At 30.4% G+C, this 17,569-nt stretch overlaps 1 protein-coding gene across 3 annotated transcripts in view; it reads right to left on the reverse strand.

Moving 5' to 3' along the window:
• Window positions 1-1,071: 1,071 nt before the first annotated feature.
• The window catches only part of LOC143222556 (uncharacterized), a 191,643-nt gene continuing 175,145 nt past the window's right edge, over window positions 1,072-17,569 (reverse strand). For all 3 annotated transcript variants that reach the window (XM_076449194.1, XM_076449195.1, XM_076449196.1), the window contains exons 6-7: window positions 9,729-9,966; window positions 1,072-4,048 (exon numbers count right to left, since the gene is read on the reverse strand). In XM_076449194.1, coding sequence (XP_076305309.1) covers window positions 3,942-4,048; window positions 9,729-9,966 — 345 coding nt within the window. In that variant the 3' untranslated portion in view covers window positions 1,072-3,941. The remainder of the gene's footprint in view (window positions 4,049-9,728; window positions 9,967-17,569) is intronic.

Raw genomic sequence — 17,569 nt, forward strand, 5'->3', positions numbered from 1 at the left:
ACTGTTATAACGCACCTTTGATCTAAAGTGATGAATACGATTTTGCATAATAAAGAACCCCGATTTCACAGTCCGGCACGCTAATTAATAAGCCACGACCAGCCCAACATAGAATAGAGGTTATTGAAAGTAACAAGTATCCATACCCAATTTCTTAAGATTAATATAAAACTCTCCGATTTCGGCCTGCATTTACACTTTAATATTTTAAAAAGCAACACTTTTGTATTCGGTCTCTTTATTTGACTTTGCAACAATCTAGTATGACATATTTACAAGCAAGCATCATAGAAAACATATATTTCATTAACTTGTATTATTAAACATTAAAACAGAATTCTTTAAAAACCATTCACATGCACACATTATAGATATGATCAAGAAAACGCAAATATCTAAGTGTACATATGAACTTGTACTCTAAAATAACAAATAATAACAATAAGGTTATAATATGAAGGTTAAAGCCATATTAAACTTCAAGCTTCACAAACGTCATTTTTGTTTTATAAATACAAAACAGATATCCACTGTGTGAATTGTGTAAACAGCTGCAACATCAACATCATAAAATATTTCCCAACTCTATACCTGATTACAGATGTAATCGTAACGTCAGTATATAGATTCTGAAACACTAATTTTGTTTGTAATACTACACAAAATACTAATTAAAATATATAGTTACTTATATTACCATAGCGTTGAAACACTTCATATTAAGAACTCAGAATAACGTGTTCCAAGACAAATTATATTTGATTAATTACCTAACTTTCTTATAAACCTACAGATCAATGTAAGTTGTTTTTTATCAAGACCGTAATTCCATTGTCGAATTAATTAAAAAATATCAGTTTTTGTAATTAATGTTTCCCTTTGAATATTTTCTAATTTCTTATTGTGTCACGATAATTATGTGTGTGTGTTCTGTTCTACCTCGTGGTGTAAATGTTTTTCTTTAGCCAGTAATGTTTGACGGTCAGTTATGTGGTGTGTATATAAATATATATATGTATAACAATCTGAGAAGTGTCTTGGGAGGATTTTGTCGATGTTTTTTCAAATCAACAACAAAAACAAATTGTTTATTGAACTAGAAAAAATACAGTTTTTTACCATAAGAATTGTTGTCAATTAGAAAGCTCATCTAGTCAAGTCCCAGATTATTAATGTTCCTACTAGCATTTAGATAAAGTAGGAACACATCTTATCAATCTCATGTCATTACTCACGTAATTCAATCACTAAATTACTCTTAATTTTGATTCGGTATACTGAAGAAAGAACAGTATTATGTAATGGCAATCATACCCATATATTTTAGCAAACTATTATCATTCTTTACTTGTATTGAACAGTCTCTTGCTATTATTTAAAATGGCAGTGAATCATATTAAGAGAGAGTTTCGTGATAGCACACTTCTAAATGATCACTTATCTGAATTAACAGATTTGTTCCAAGTTTTCAGGTTTTATATTTATTAAATAACTATTCTATCTAGCTTACTATTTTATATACCAGTTAAGGTACTGCATTATTTGAATTTCTTCCGAAACTCAGAGACAAGACACCCATTGACACTGTGCTTCCCGCCATCAACCGGTATCAATTTCTTAACTTTACAAACATTTATAAGCACCAATAAAAAGCGTGTCATGTAGTACGGTGGACATCTTTTATAGAAATTCTACACAAGTTTTACACTTCTGGAGGAATCTTTTATAGATATACCTCATTAAGTTCTCATATATTTGAGCTTATCATTAAATATTTGGAAATTTAACAGTTCTAAAGTACATTTTACTTAAAATTACGAAAAAGCAAAGCCAACTACCTATTCGATTGATATTAAACTTTATAGGTAACTATGTTATAGCAATATTTAAAATTAACTTTCGTACAGTAACAACTGAGAGAGTCGATGTATACTTCTATAAACAATTCCTTACATTTATGACGAATAACCTTATTCTAAAACTAGTGTTTCATAAAATAAGATATTTTAAATAAATGTACAAATTACATTTTATTTTTGATTTCAATAATACAAGAATGATATTTTTAATTCCAAGTAAGAGAGAGAGCGCTGTATTCAACTAATATTTTTCGTGTTTTTTCATGTTTGGAATTAAGCACAAAGCTACACTATGGGCTATCTGTGCCGTATCCGCCATAGGTTTCCAAACCATATTTCTAGCGTTGTAAGCCCGCATACATATTAATTAGGGTGGCTGTGTTTGTTTTGGAGAAAAGCTGCACAATAACCTATCGGCGCTGACATCGCAGTGATATTTAACATTATAAGCCCTGAAATTTACTTCTAAGTCATCAGAAGACAAACATTTAAAGAAAAAGTGTTTGGAAACAGTTTGGAGGTCAGACTTTAAAGCATTTTTATACTTTACACGTAGAATGTTTGTTTGGAACTCCACTCTTCACATTAAACATAACTATGTTTCATTGAGTATTGTTTAGTGTTTGTAATGAGGGTTTCGATAATTATTGGTGCAGAAGACAAGAGATGGACGTACTGAGAAACGATTATATTAATAGCATGTGTGAACTTTGTGTATGTTTGTGGGTTATTTTTTACCAGAAAGGTTGGATTATATTTAATTACGAAAATGTTCACACAAAAAGTCATACACATTAAACAAAGAATACAACATGGGGATCTTGGCTTGTACTTAAATGTAATACAACTTAAGGATCTTGGATTGTACTCGAATGTTGGGAAAGGAATTTGATACTCGTACCTGTGTTTTAGTTTTATAAATTTGTGATTTATGAGATAGCCCTACCGGAGATAGATTTTGCTCGCTGTAACTGTGGGGCAGTACCAAACCGATTAGTCTAATAATTTCTTCTGTGTGTCTGTGTGAATGCATACATGGGTGCATGCTACATAAATGAAGGAGCAGTATTGGTAACTGCGAATATTCTTGCTACAAGAGAAGAAAAAACAGCTGCTTCATGTATATATCTCTATTTTTATACTTTTGTTTCTCAACTCTACCAATATGTCGTTATCTTCATACCACAAAACATTTCGGTTGTTACATTATAATAAAGTAATTAATTAAATTGATAAATATGTAATTCCACAAGGTTTAATAACTTGAGTTTATAATTTAAAAAATAAGATTAATAACTCAAGATACAACAATTAAGATAAACAGGTGAACTTTATTAAATTATTAATATTGAATTATAACGAAAAGTTTAACTTTTGTTTAAAACACCTTTGAGTTTTTCTCAATAATATAATTCTCTACAGACTTGTAATCTTTCTGTCAACAGAAGCAAAGTCTAAGCAGTCAAATATCTCGTGCCTATTTTGTAGTTTATTTCAAACTTAAAAAGATGACATTTGCTAATCAGCTAAGAACTTTTAACACAGTTATTTTTAGTTTCTAAACTCATACAAACAATATTATTCATTCTGTCTGCATATATCCAAAGCTTTCCTCCGAACACTACATCAGATGTGTGACAAATCTCTCTCGTTACGCTAGGTTAAATAAAGTAATCCTTAATAATGAACGCTTATCCTTGTGTGTATTTGCTAAATCGTTTTCCCACTTTTTTATGCACAGAATGAATGTATACATGGGCATGATTTGTGAATGTCTACACATAAATAACAATGCATTTTTCGTTAGTTGCAAAGCACAACCTTTCTACAAGCTGTTTTGTAACTTTCTTCAAATTTGAACATTATCACGAAACATTTAGAAAACAGAACGTTTGAAAACATTCTACATATATATTACAGAAGGTTACATGCAGTAATCTTCTTCAAGGTTGCTATGGTTAACTATAAAGAAACTCATTTAAAAGATTTGTATGGAACTACATATATTGAATAACGTTCATATATGAGAAGTCTTTTCATCACAAACCATTCATTGACCCACCAAATTCTCTGCAAATATCTTCAGTTCATATACGAAAAAAACAAACAGTTATACACCAGGGTCAGCACTGAAAGGAGATGGTGTGTCCACCGGACAGGGGTCGCCACTATTGCAGCAGTGTCACGAACTACCGAATAAGAGAAGGAATTACAAACTTGAATAATTCTTCACTACTGGAATATTTCTTACTATATTTATATAAGTCAATTTTACAGTTTCATTATTTTTACCTATTAGTTTTATCTATTTCTTTATGTTAGAACACAATGATTAAACATTTCAATAAACATTAATAGTTAAAAAAGCAATTGTTTCAGGAATCGTAATTCCAGCATAATAGTATATATAAACCCATACATTCACAAAAAACAAGGATTTTCTCATTAGATACTCATTACTCAGAATTCTAACTTATATCTCATTCATCTTTAAACCTTGAACTTTCACTTTAACTGTTGGCAATAATACAGATATATCATGTTTTTCCACTAGCATTAAATCCACCATACCATCCTAGTAACAATCACCAATTCTTGTGCGAGCTGGTACATTCAACTGACAAACTAGCACTCATAATAAAATCCAAATTCTCATAAATGTTCACTCACGTTTATCATAAAAACATATAAAATGTTGTATAATTTATTCGTAAGAGTTGAACTCTTCTTTAGTGCGTGTAAGTCATTTTATTGACTCGTCTACCATTTACATTATTCATTGTTATGTTTCAACTGAATATTTTCGTTATTCTAATTTGAGGGAAAATGCGATATTTATGAATCTATAAGTACTTTTATCTCAAAAGAACATGTATAACTATTTAATTGTACTGTATTATAATAAGTTCTGAGGATTCCGTAATATTTCTGTACTAAAAATCATTCCATGAAAACGTAAAATTGAAATAATATTTAAAATGTAACTTATTATGAAACAATACCAATTTTATACATTTAATGAATTAAACACTTTAATACTAAAGTTAAATATAACAAACAGATTTAAAGTTTCACCGTTTAATCTTAATACATTCCAAAAATAAACAGATCATAATAATAATAAACATGATATATACATGTTAATAATAATAAACAAGATACTTAAACGTCATTAAATATTTATTAAGTTATATTAATTTTTAGATATTTTGAAGTATGGCTCATTCCTTATAAAAACTGCAAATGTTAGGTGCAATTCAAGAAAGGTATCAACAGCTTAATATTATTTAATAATTAGTTATCAGACATACAAAAAACACTGAATACGTTTAATCCTTTTGTTTTTTCGAAATGTTTTAAACATCTGCTATATTTTTATGCAGTTGAAACAGGTACAAACTTGTGCTAAACTACATTTTATTATAACATCTAAAGTGAAAATCTGATATGAAGAAGTGTATTTTTGATGTATTTACCGCATCATTTGTTCGTAATGTATCGACTGAAAAAACAACATTTTACTTGTCAAAATTACAGTTATTGGAGGCAAACTGAAACTCTATTATCTTTTCATTTTTAAATCTAGACGATAATTCTTTGCTATTTATTCCATATTATTTAGACGTTTGTGTCAAGACAATATTAGCTACACACGCCTATGGTTTTAAAGTTTAAAACATGAAACCTGGCTGCCTAATGGTTAATATCTTTGAGCGTGCTTAATTCATTTTTAAAGTACATTGTGTAAATAGTTTTAATCCTTACTTGCAAAGACTATGTATTGACTTTAACGCTCCGATACTAAAGCAAAATATGTTAACTGTTTTTATAATGTACCTGCATGTCATTTACTTATCACAATAAACGTGTAATATTGTGTATTAAACCCCAAAACTCAGTATCATTGATAACAGACTCTTTACATTTATATTTTCCCCAAACCTTTGAATGTATTCATATATGTATTAAGATGTTACCTTTTCCTATCTAGCAGTCTGCGTCACAAAATAACCACATATTCCCGAACAGCTGACTTGAAAATATTTTATACAAATATTAAGTTTTTGTTGTTTTGTTGTATGGCAATTTCTACTGCTAAGAATTTCCTGTGCGCATATGAATGATTACTTGATCTGCTTTAAGGATCATGCATGTTTTTGTGTTTTATTGATTTGATATACACTATTTGGAGTTGTTATGGAAACGTTGAGGAATCAGGGTATAAGAGAAAAGTACTGGTCTCAGTCGACGTGTAGTACATAAAAACCACAACCAAAAAGTTAGCAAACTTCTGAATATCTTCAGAAATTAGGCTGTACACATATATTTATAATTATATATATACAACGGATATAAGACCACAACTACTAGAAAGAGAAAATATGGAAACCTGTGCTCTTTACACGTGAATCATAAGCCAGATTGTTCGGCAACAATCAACAACAGTTTGTTTCAAGAGAGAGGAAACATATCACAGTTAATATACAAGAATCACAATGAAGCAAAGCTGAAATCAAGAGACGTTTAGAGCTACATCTTATCTAATGGTATCTGTCAATAAAACTACATATCTTATCTAATGGTACCTGTCAATAAAACTACATATCTTATATAATGGCACCGGTTAATAAAACTACACATCTTATCTAATGGCACCTGTTAAAAAACTCCATATCTTATCTAATGGTTCCTGCCAGTAAAACTACATATCTTATCTAATGGCACCTGTTAATAAAACTACACATCTTATCTAATGGTACCTGTTAATAAAACTATACATCTTATCTAATGGCACCTGTTAATAAAACTCCATATCTTATCTGATAGTCTCTGTCAGTAAAACTACATATCTTATCTAATGGCACATGTTAATAAAATTCCATATCTTATCTAATGACACCTGTTAATAAAACTACATATCTTATCTAATGGCACCTGTTAATAAAACTCCATGTCTTATCTTATGGTACCTGTCAGTAAAACTACATATCTTATCTAACGGCACCTGTTAATAAAACTACATATTTTATCTAATGGCACCTGTTAATAAAACTCCATATCTTATCTAATAGTCTCTGTCAGTAAAACTACATATCTTATCTAATGGCACATGTTAATAAAACTCCATATCTTTTCTAATGGCACCTGTTAATAAAACTCCATGTCTTAGCTAATAGTCTCTGTCAGTAAAACCACACAAAACAGGAACACGAGACATCAAGCTGGGGCGAACACAAAGAAAATTTCTGAGCGCCTCGGTTATATCTGCCCCTAAACTTCGGTTTAGGGTTAGATAAATTCAAATCGAAATCTCTGCCACGAGCTATACTCGCGTGAGGGATTCACCTTCCAACAACAAATTATCCCAAACATACCGGAAATGTGGTGTAAGGTTGTCTGGACGGTATAGAGGCTGTTGGAACGCTCATAGCCATTCCCAAGTTTGCACGTTGTCCTAATATTCATTTTCTTGACGCTGTATAAAGACTCAGGTAGAAAGGAGACTTAAGAGCTTGACTGTATTGTTAGGAACAATACAGGCATTTAGAGGAATATACCACAATTATACATTAAGAAAGTGTATGACAGCATAAAAACACATGTATTTGAACCCGCATAGATGACGAAAATATCAAAATTAAATCAAAGGTTGAAACAGTCGTCAAGCATATATATATCTTTATTTAATTTTAACTTAGTATAAAAACAAAGAGTTCTCACACAGAATAAGAGTACATTTCTTAGATTAATTGGCTTTTGTTTTTACACTTTCAGTAAAAATGTTTGGTACCATTAATAAATTAAAGGCTTAATCGACATTGTTCATTGTTTATGACTCCTACAGTGTATCACCTTCGCGTTATCATACTTAATTCTAACAATGGATAATTAGACATTTTGAATTGAAAAAGTAAAGTAAGAAAGCAACGATGCAGACACAATTATACAGCGTTTACTTTTACGTTTCTCTAAAACGTAATAAATAAAATATTATGACGTTATACAATTAAGTTTTAACATAACCCAGCAATCTCATTTTATTCAATCATTGTTTATAAAAAAAGTGTGAAAAGTTATTTGTTTCACTCAATGGAGATTCTCAATATCAACATAAAGATAAAGAAGATATGTGAGAAGAAAAAGACAAAGAAAAACACCAAAAAAAATATAAACCTACATTGCGTAGTTATTGACGTTGCATATATCTTTGTGGTTGATCCTTTTATGGACTTTTGTAGCACACGTAAAGCTACACGCGCCATTTATAATAGGAACATTACATAACTAAATGCTGTTTTAAACTTACCAAGTACGATAAATCAACTTAATTTTAAAATTAATTGAAAAACCTAAGTTTTTTTAGATATGAACTATGTAAAAAAATCTATTTTACATGTAACTGATAAAAATATTTTACCAAACAGTGCGTATAGCTAAAACATTTATTCAAACTACTTATCAAGTAAAATTCTGTTTTGAAGCTACAGTATATAGATTTTTTTTTTTTTTTGGTAGAAACATTTTCTCTGAAGAACGCTTAACGCAAGTAAAGAAACGAAATTCCGGTAATAAAGCGGTCAGAGTATAAACCGTTCTTTGTTGCACAAGATGTCACTGTTAAGCTGGAATTGACCACATCGCACGTGTTCAAGTTTTCAATTTTTTAGCATTTCTTTGGCATTTATAATCTAAAATCCTTACTATTTTATAACAATTTATTCTATTTGTTAAATCATCTGCCTCTGATTTAATTCACACAACATGTGTCTTCCCTTTTGACAATATTATTTTTTATTTTGTTACGTTACGGAACTAACAAACTGTTTTATTTAAAATCGACTCCTATCCTTGAGAGGCCTGGCATGACCAAGCGTGTTAAGGCGTGCGGCTCGTAATCTGAGGGTCGCGGGTTCGCATCCCGTCGCGCCAAACATGCTCGCCCCTTTCAGCCGTGAGGGCGTTATAATGTGACAGTCAATCCCACTATTCGGTGGTAAAAGAGTAGCCCAAGAGTTGGCGATGGGTGGTGATGACTAGCTGCCTTCTCTCTAGTCTTACACTACTAAATTAGGGACGGCTAGCGCAGATAGCCTTCGAGTAGCTTTGTGCGAAATTCAAAAACAAACAAACCTATCCTTAAATGAAATTTAAAAGGCAATTTACTTTGCAAATTCCACCAATAGATGTATTTTACATCATTGAATCTGATGCACTGAAATATTTGCTTCGGGGACCTTTCATAGAAATAGAAAGAATCTTATTTAAATCACGAAATAAAATGTGTGGGTATCAGTAATGAGTGAAATAAAAAGTATTAATTTGAAAGGTTTGTTCTTTGTTCCAGAAAATGTTATTTCATGGAATTTGTATATATATTTTTTTGGTTTTATTTTTATAAAGCTACAAATTGCCTTATGAGCAATATTACTATTTTCCTTTATTTCATCCAACGGAATTTCAATACCAAACAACTAATAATTAGCAATAGAAATTATAATATCCTAGCTAAATTCTACGTGGGACCGTTAATTTTATTTAATACCACATTATGTAAAACACAACCAATCGATAGCATTAATTATTATGAATGACTTCTTATTAGAAGCATCCGAAAATACATTAAAGATCCAAACTGTTACACCCTTCCGGACATTTTCAAACAACAAAAAAAAGTAATCTTGCTCAAATTTCACTGAAAATTCGATATTCACTTTTCATTGACTCCTTAGTTAGGTATTTCATAAGTTATAATTAATAAAATTCTCTGAAATACATTTTAAATCTATTTGAATATATACTTCTGATACAATTTTTTACTCCAACACTCTTGACGTTGAAGAGTGAATGCTTTGAAGCAGCCTCACTGACCTTTACTCAAGTTCTCTCGAATCCGGAGTCCTGAAACATACTGAAGCTGGTCGCTCAACACAAGTGTTTCATCACTCATCGTGTATCTCACACGCGGGATGCTGGCCTCGCACTTTAATCTCATATTTCCGTTCGTAAATTGATTGTGGTTTATCAGGAACCGAAGACTTAAACAGGATACTTCCAGACCATCGTCATGCAGGATAGTTGAGTAAATAGTTTCATACTCTGGTCCAACCTACGGTCACGAATATGAATATAAGTAACGAAAAAAATTGTAAAATCAAAATAAAGTTTATACAGCCAGTGCATCCGAATGAAGAGTTATGCGTCTGTATGTAAACCGTTTCGATTTGTTAAGGATCTTTCCACCACGTCTATTTACAAAGTTACTCTCCGAAATTTAAATGTTGTCTTCACATTTTATAACCAAATATCATCCATGATGTATATACTGACTGACTTTATCATAGTGTCGAAAACACAGAAGTAACAAAGAGAAAGTCAAAGGTTAGCATTTAGTAATAAAAATACATACTTAAAACTTAACATAAATTCCTTTATTATATACTTTCTTTTATTACACTATTACAGCAGTTGTTTCACTGCTACGTATTTAATACTATTATAACAGCTATATTTCAGAATAACAAGTTCTGCATTTTTCCAGAATACTCATTGAACACAGACATTTTTTTGTTATTATAATAATGCTATTACGCCATATTGTTTGTCTTATACAAAAGATAACAAATAAATAAAATTGAAATTTATTGTTGTATACTTTCTTAATTTTATCATCAACTATAACAGATCATTTTAAGGATTCTGAAATGATGTTTTAATTAATATTAATTAAAAATTGTAATTTAATTTTAAAGTGCAATATGTTGTTTTATTTCTTGTTTGTTCTGAATTTTCGCACAAAGCTACTCGAGAGTTATCTGCGCTAGCCGTCCCTAATTTAGCAGTGTAAGGCTAGAGAGCAGGCAGCTAGTCATCACCACCCACCGCCAACTCTTGGGCTACTATTTTACCAACGAATAGTGGGATTGACCGTCACATTATAACGACCCCACGGCTGGGAGGGCGACCATGTTTGGCGCGACGGGGATGCGAACCCGCGACCCTCAGATTACGAGTCGCACGCCTTAACACGCTTGGCCATGCCGGGCCTGTTTTCTTGCTTGTGATAAATCACAACAATCTCATAAGATTGAACGGGCTTATCACACAAATGGATCTCAAATAGTTTAACAAATTAGGATGTGAAGAACACAGTTATATTAATCTTTCAAAGGATAAGATAGATCTAAATGTGTATTTTGAAGTTGAAGGGGATAATGATAGTAAAAAAAATTAAACGTTATTGTCAAAGATACACCAATTTCGACGTTAACGTGTCGATGTTGTTGTTTTTTTATCTATACACTGTAAATACAGGAATGTATAGCACCATTGATTATTACCTGTCTTTAGACATTAATATTATCATTTCTGCCTTTCCTCGTGGCTCAGTTGTAAGTCGCAAGAAATGTAGCGCCAAAAAACGGTTTTCGCACATGTGGGTGGCACATCATAGATAGCTCATTTTGTAGCTCTGCCTAACATCAAATAACTTTTCATCCCAGAGGTAATCTTTCTTGAGGTAATCTTTCTTGAGGTAATCTTTCTTAGAATGGAAACTTTATATTTATACTTATCATTTCCTTCTACTTCTATTTTAAAGTGTTTTTAAATTGCTTGTTTGTAATCACAAAGTTATCTGTGCTCCCATAGTTAAAATTCAACGTTTAGCATTATAAAACATCAAACATACCATTGAGCCACTTAGCGGTTTTTGGTTTTATTACTTGAAAAACTAAGTTTTCACTATCTAATAATTTCTTTATCAACGACTTCAAATTGAGAAGCATTATTTGACAATTGGAATGCAACCGTTTCATTGTTAAATTTAATACGAGTATTATAATGTAACAACTTAAACTTCTGTTATTTTCAAAATATACACTAGCTATGAGACTACGAAATCACAAACATTTGAGCGACAGGTTAAAATGTACATTAAGAATAACATTTTATAGAAACGTAACATTAAACGTAAGATATAAAATGTAGAAACTGTATGAAACAGCAGAACATGCAAGATACATTCTGTGTGCTTGTTATATAATAATAAAAAAACTATACAATTAAAATATCTTATATTCGACTAATAAGCCCGGCCCTTGCTGGTTCTACGACCCGCACTTTAGTGTTTAAAGGATGTCGTCTCACGCTGATTGTCAGCCTCAAGAAAATGAAAAACAGGTTAATGTCATCAAAGATCAAAATATCATAGTTTAAAAGACGTTACCAAAGAGCGCAGCGTTAGGGACACGTTGTTAGGCTGCCTTATAGAATGATTACATGATTGTACAAAAAGTAGAAAACACATTTCTAGTCCACTATTACTCATACGATTAATTAATTAGATCATTCCTAAAACAATGCTTAACTCTAATTCATTAAATCCTAAAAAGGATGCTTAACACTAATTCATTAGTTAATCAAATCATCATAAAAAATATATTTTATGCTAATTCATAGTTCTTTACCATTTATGTGTCTCAAAAAGACAATATCTTGGTTAAAATTCACTCTTTTTAATTTTAAAGCAATTGTCTTTATATAACATGATCAAAATTTTACACATTTTTCCCATACACAAGACATGTCTTTAAGTTTAACTTGCCCTAAAAAGATGATATCATGCAATAATTCAAACTTATACTTCGATTTTAAACAATATTTTAAATCACCAATAAAACGTTTATTATGTAATAACATTTTTACTAATTTGATTTTACACAAAAATATAATTTACACATGTTTTATAAAGACAGACATTTCATGCATATATATATATATATATAATTATTGCTATTACCATAAGTTTTTAACAAATATATTGTGACAGAACTACCTCAAATCACCAACGTCTAAACTTAATTATGTTAAATTTTACATCTGTAATAACAAAATAATAAATGATTGACTTACTGTATCAATCCAGTTTATAATTAACCATTGTTCCCATCAAAATATACACCAAACTTGTGAAAGTATGGAAAATATAACTTCTTTTAATGTTCTGTAGGACACTTAATGTTTCACAAATCACTCATATTATAACCAATAATCGCCCTACAATTAAATATCTCAAATGAACGAGATACTGATTATTAATATTAAAAGTAACACAACTTTCAGACTTGTCACTATCAAGAAATATACATACACATTTTTACATGTCGTTTCTGTTAAATATCTATATGATTAACAAACCCATATCTCGTGTTAAGCTAGAATACACATATAGATAGTTAATGTGACAACACCTGAACAAATGTAAATCTTTCTTCTGCAACACATCTTAAATATTGATGTTACCAACTATACAGTTTACTAAGTCTGAGTCACTGACGCTGAGCATCTTGGTTAAGAAATATAGAAGTTCAGAAAAATCGTCAGATCATCAGATTTACTTCAAATGCAAACAACCTGGATCCGGACTTTTAAAATTTACAAAGGTCACCAACTGTTTGATATTCAAGGCCACCAACTGTCTTGATTAAGAAATATATACAAAATTAGAAAAAAACGTTGGATTAGAATGACTGGTTAGCTAATCCAAGAATCAAAAATTAAAAATTGTTTTAAATTACTATATATTTTCATTTTTGCTAGATGAAATACGTACCTTAAATACACTGTGAAAACATAGGTACGGACTGTGTTTTAATAAAAGTTTTCCATAAATACTCCATATATTGTAAATTCATAGATAGCAATAACGTGTTATAATTAAATTTTATTCAATTAAAGGTTTTTAGTAAATATACTATAAATGCCACACCTTTAAGTATAACTTTCATTTTATTTTATAACTGATATTACTAAGTAACCACAGCAGTATAACAAAGAGTGTACATTAACTTGCGAGAAAACTAAACTAATCGATGCATATTTCAGGATATTATTGTGTCAGATAAAAAATAAAAACTGTAAGCTATTGATATTTATTTACATTATTAAATGATTATATCTTCAAGAAGTTAAGACTATGTATCTAACTTTGTGTGTTATATTTAAATGACAAATATGCGAATTCTTGATCGAAACTTAGTACAACGCACGCAACAACTTATTTCGATTGTAAAAATACTGTATTTACTAAACGTAAAAACTAAGGTATGTGCTATCCTTTGCCAGAAGAAACTTAAAAGATACTGAAATAATATTTCCAGGTTGTTTGTCCGTTGTATACAAATGATCGAAGTACTTGTTGTTTTTGGCAGGTCTCCTGTCTATTTGTCTAATAGATTAGTTTTATTTTCACCGTCATATGAAGAAATAATAAATGATCTCTAGTATTTGACTATCTGTGACACTTTAAAAATCTTGATTCGTATATTGAAAGTCACTTTTACATATATATTTCTCTACAAGAGGGTTTTCTCGACATCACTGATCAGTTTTAAATTGTAAATAAAGTGCATGACTGATTTGATTTTCAATTGATTAGTATAATTTCTAAAATAAAGAAAACTTTGATCACTTGTGTAAAGTGAATATTAATTAGAGTTTTTATTATAAAATTATTAAAGCAACTAATGTTTTTTTTATCACAAAACTAAATTATTATCAAAACTTTAATAATTTGCTTTATGGACTAACTATGTAGTATTGTCAAATAATCGTATGGGTATTTACTCCAAGTATGGTGAGAAACTTTACAAGACTTTACCTGTGTATTGAAAATCAGATTGTAAGGTGTAATGTCGCTCTGTGGCACATTAGTATGACTGCAGCAACTTTGTTTAGATACTCATGGTGGGAAAAGCACAGCAAGCCCTTTGTATAGTTTAGTGCTTAAGAAGAAACAACAACTACAATAAGATGTAAGCAAAGTGCACAGCGTATTTAGTTTTCAAATATAAGGATTATAATTATGGTCTAGTTTGTTTATTTGAATTTCGCGCAAAGTTACACTAGAGCTATCTGCGCTAGCCGTCCCTAATTTGGCAGTGTAAGACTAAAGGGAAGGCAACTAGTCAATACCATCCCCCAATAACTCTTGGGCTACATTTTTAGCAACGAATACTGGGATTCACTGTCACATTCTAACAACAACACGGCTGAAAAGGCGAACATGTTTGGTATAACGGGCATTCGAACTCGCGACTCATATTACAAGTCGAACGCCCTAACCACCTGACCATGCCAAAAACAAGTATGATATAATAAATACCTTTATTGATCTGCAGATGTGAATATTAATCTTTTATAGAGATATTAATATTAATTTTGTATAGTTATCATAGTAACTAATGTTTAGTATGTATAATAATATATGATAAAATCTGTATTGTATAACTCTCGTTACCAAAAACTTTTATCATTTGATTTATAATTTACGTTCCTTGAACTAGATAGCCAGTCATTCTAATCCTTTATAGGATTAATTAATTATAATTTATTAATCAACTGATAATTTAGTGCTGAAGATCTTTAAACAATAAGTTTTAATTATTGTTCGTCATTTTTAGGATTATCTAATAAATTAGTGTTAAGCTTCCTTTTAAGACGAATCAATTATGAATGATTTAATGAATTAGAGTTAAGTATTTTTTCAAGAACTATTCAATTAATTAATGCTTAATTATCAACATGATGAGACGTATTGTATGAGTCATGGCCGCCTGTCATTGCAGCCTAAAAGTACGTTTTCCACTTTGTATTACGTAATCATTTATAACGACGGCCTGGCAACGCATCCCCAACGACGATCCTTCTAGTAGAAACTTTAGGAACTATGACGTAATGATCGTTGACGTCATCGCCCCCTATCCTTTCCTCCAATTGTGTAGGGTGAACTACTTATGCTTCCTCTCAGTTTATCAATAAGATCGCCGAAGTAGAATACCCGAGAGGTTTATAGTATTTTCCTTAGATTAATGGAATAATTTTTGATTTCTGGTTTTCGTTTTTCGTTTGTAAAATTTAAATGATTTATTAACTCAAAGAAAGCGAAAGAAGTTTTGAATATGATTGAAGATGGTGTTGCAGATACTTGGAACTACGTCCACCAAGTCTATGATTAAAAGTTCAGCGATCAACTCATAGAGTTTTAATAATACGCATCTGAACTCTCACAGTCTATACTGTCTAACTTAAAAGACAAATTAAAAGTATTAGTGGTTGTTTGTTGTAAGTGTACGTGTTTTCTGTTTTTTTACCCAATAATCAGACTATAAACTGCGAATGTTATTCCAGTTGTAAAGAAAAACTGAATATTAAAATTCACTTCTTCTCTTGCCTGTACATATACAAACTCCCAGTGGGTGGTTTAGTGCAGTGGTTCCCAACATGATGTAAGCGAGAACTTTTGAAAAACACTAAAAAAACAAAATTTATGCCTCATATTTGTACGGTAGTCTCAGTGAAGTTTCAACGCATTTCACTTGCCATCACTCTACGCTCGTGTATTACTGACTCACCGTTGAATTTTGGTTTACTTGATTAGGAAAATAAATAACTCTCTAAGTTATTTTTAAACAAATTATATGCACCGGAGATCATCCGATAATTCACAGGTCTGACTGAAGGTCCCGCTGCTTTAACACCATAACACTGAACTTCATAGTTTTGTTGATCTATTATCATAATTTCTCTCCAAAAGAAAATCACAACTCAAGTACCAATAGTAGTGGTATATTAGAGAACACTTCTATCACACCGTAAGTACTGTAAAATATTGACGGTACCTTCAAGTTACAGATTTCTTCACATGTGGATATTATATTGAATCATTTTATGACATTTCTGGATAAAATGTATTTGTGAGACTCAAATATTATTAGAGACCCAGTGACCAAGAAGTTCATACACCCACAAGCAACTTGGTGCTTAGATACTTTAGAAACATATGTTTAAATGTTTGACGAGGAATCCACTGGTATTTCTGTGATTGTATGTATTAAATTGATAAATTATCCTATTAGTTAAGCCTCTCAAACTCTCGCCTGTTTATTAGTTTCTTATTACATTAGCTAAAATTTAATTTAACATTTATTATAATACACAAATAAAACATTGCCTTTCTTGTGAAGGTGTATATAATTAACAAACTTTGTTTTACTAAGTAGTTCATTTTTGAAAAATACAAACGTCTGAGAGAGACCAATAGATAACTTGTCTGTACTCAAAATAAACTTTGGGTGTCATAAAAACAAATTGAAATACGGTAAACATTTTATCAGTTGGCATTTGTGAAAAAATAATTAGGAAGTAACATTATAATAAATAAATATTTAATTACAATATTCATTTATAAATAACACAACGTTGGTATATTTGTATTTTTATTTTATTTTAAAAATTTAAATAATATTGTGTTGCAACTATTTTCTCTATGGGAAAAATATTTTGTTTGTTTTTACATTAATTACAATTTAACATATTTTGTATATAATACCTTGTTACACGGTAATATTTAGTAAATACTTTTTAAGAGAAGAACAGAAAATATTTACTAAAACAAAATTGTAATTATATACATCGCTTAATAGAAACAGACTCACACGTACATATATGTAGTTTAGCGTTAATTGCTGTCTAGATTAACCAAAATTAATAACTACGTAATCTATTATATGTAACAATCACAAATAGTAAAGCACTTTTGTAACTTCTAAACGATTCTAAGGCTCACTGTAGGCTGACATTTAGTGCACTTCTCATGCTTATTTTGTGAAAACTTTATTTTCAATAGCTTTGAGATTACATACAGTGAATAA

This window comes from Tachypleus tridentatus, chromosome 8 (genome assembly GCF_004210375.1).
Source record: "Tachypleus tridentatus isolate NWPU-2018 chromosome 8, ASM421037v1, whole genome shotgun sequence".
Lineage (NCBI taxonomy): Eukaryota > Metazoa > Arthropoda > Merostomata > Xiphosura > Limulidae > Tachypleus > Tachypleus tridentatus.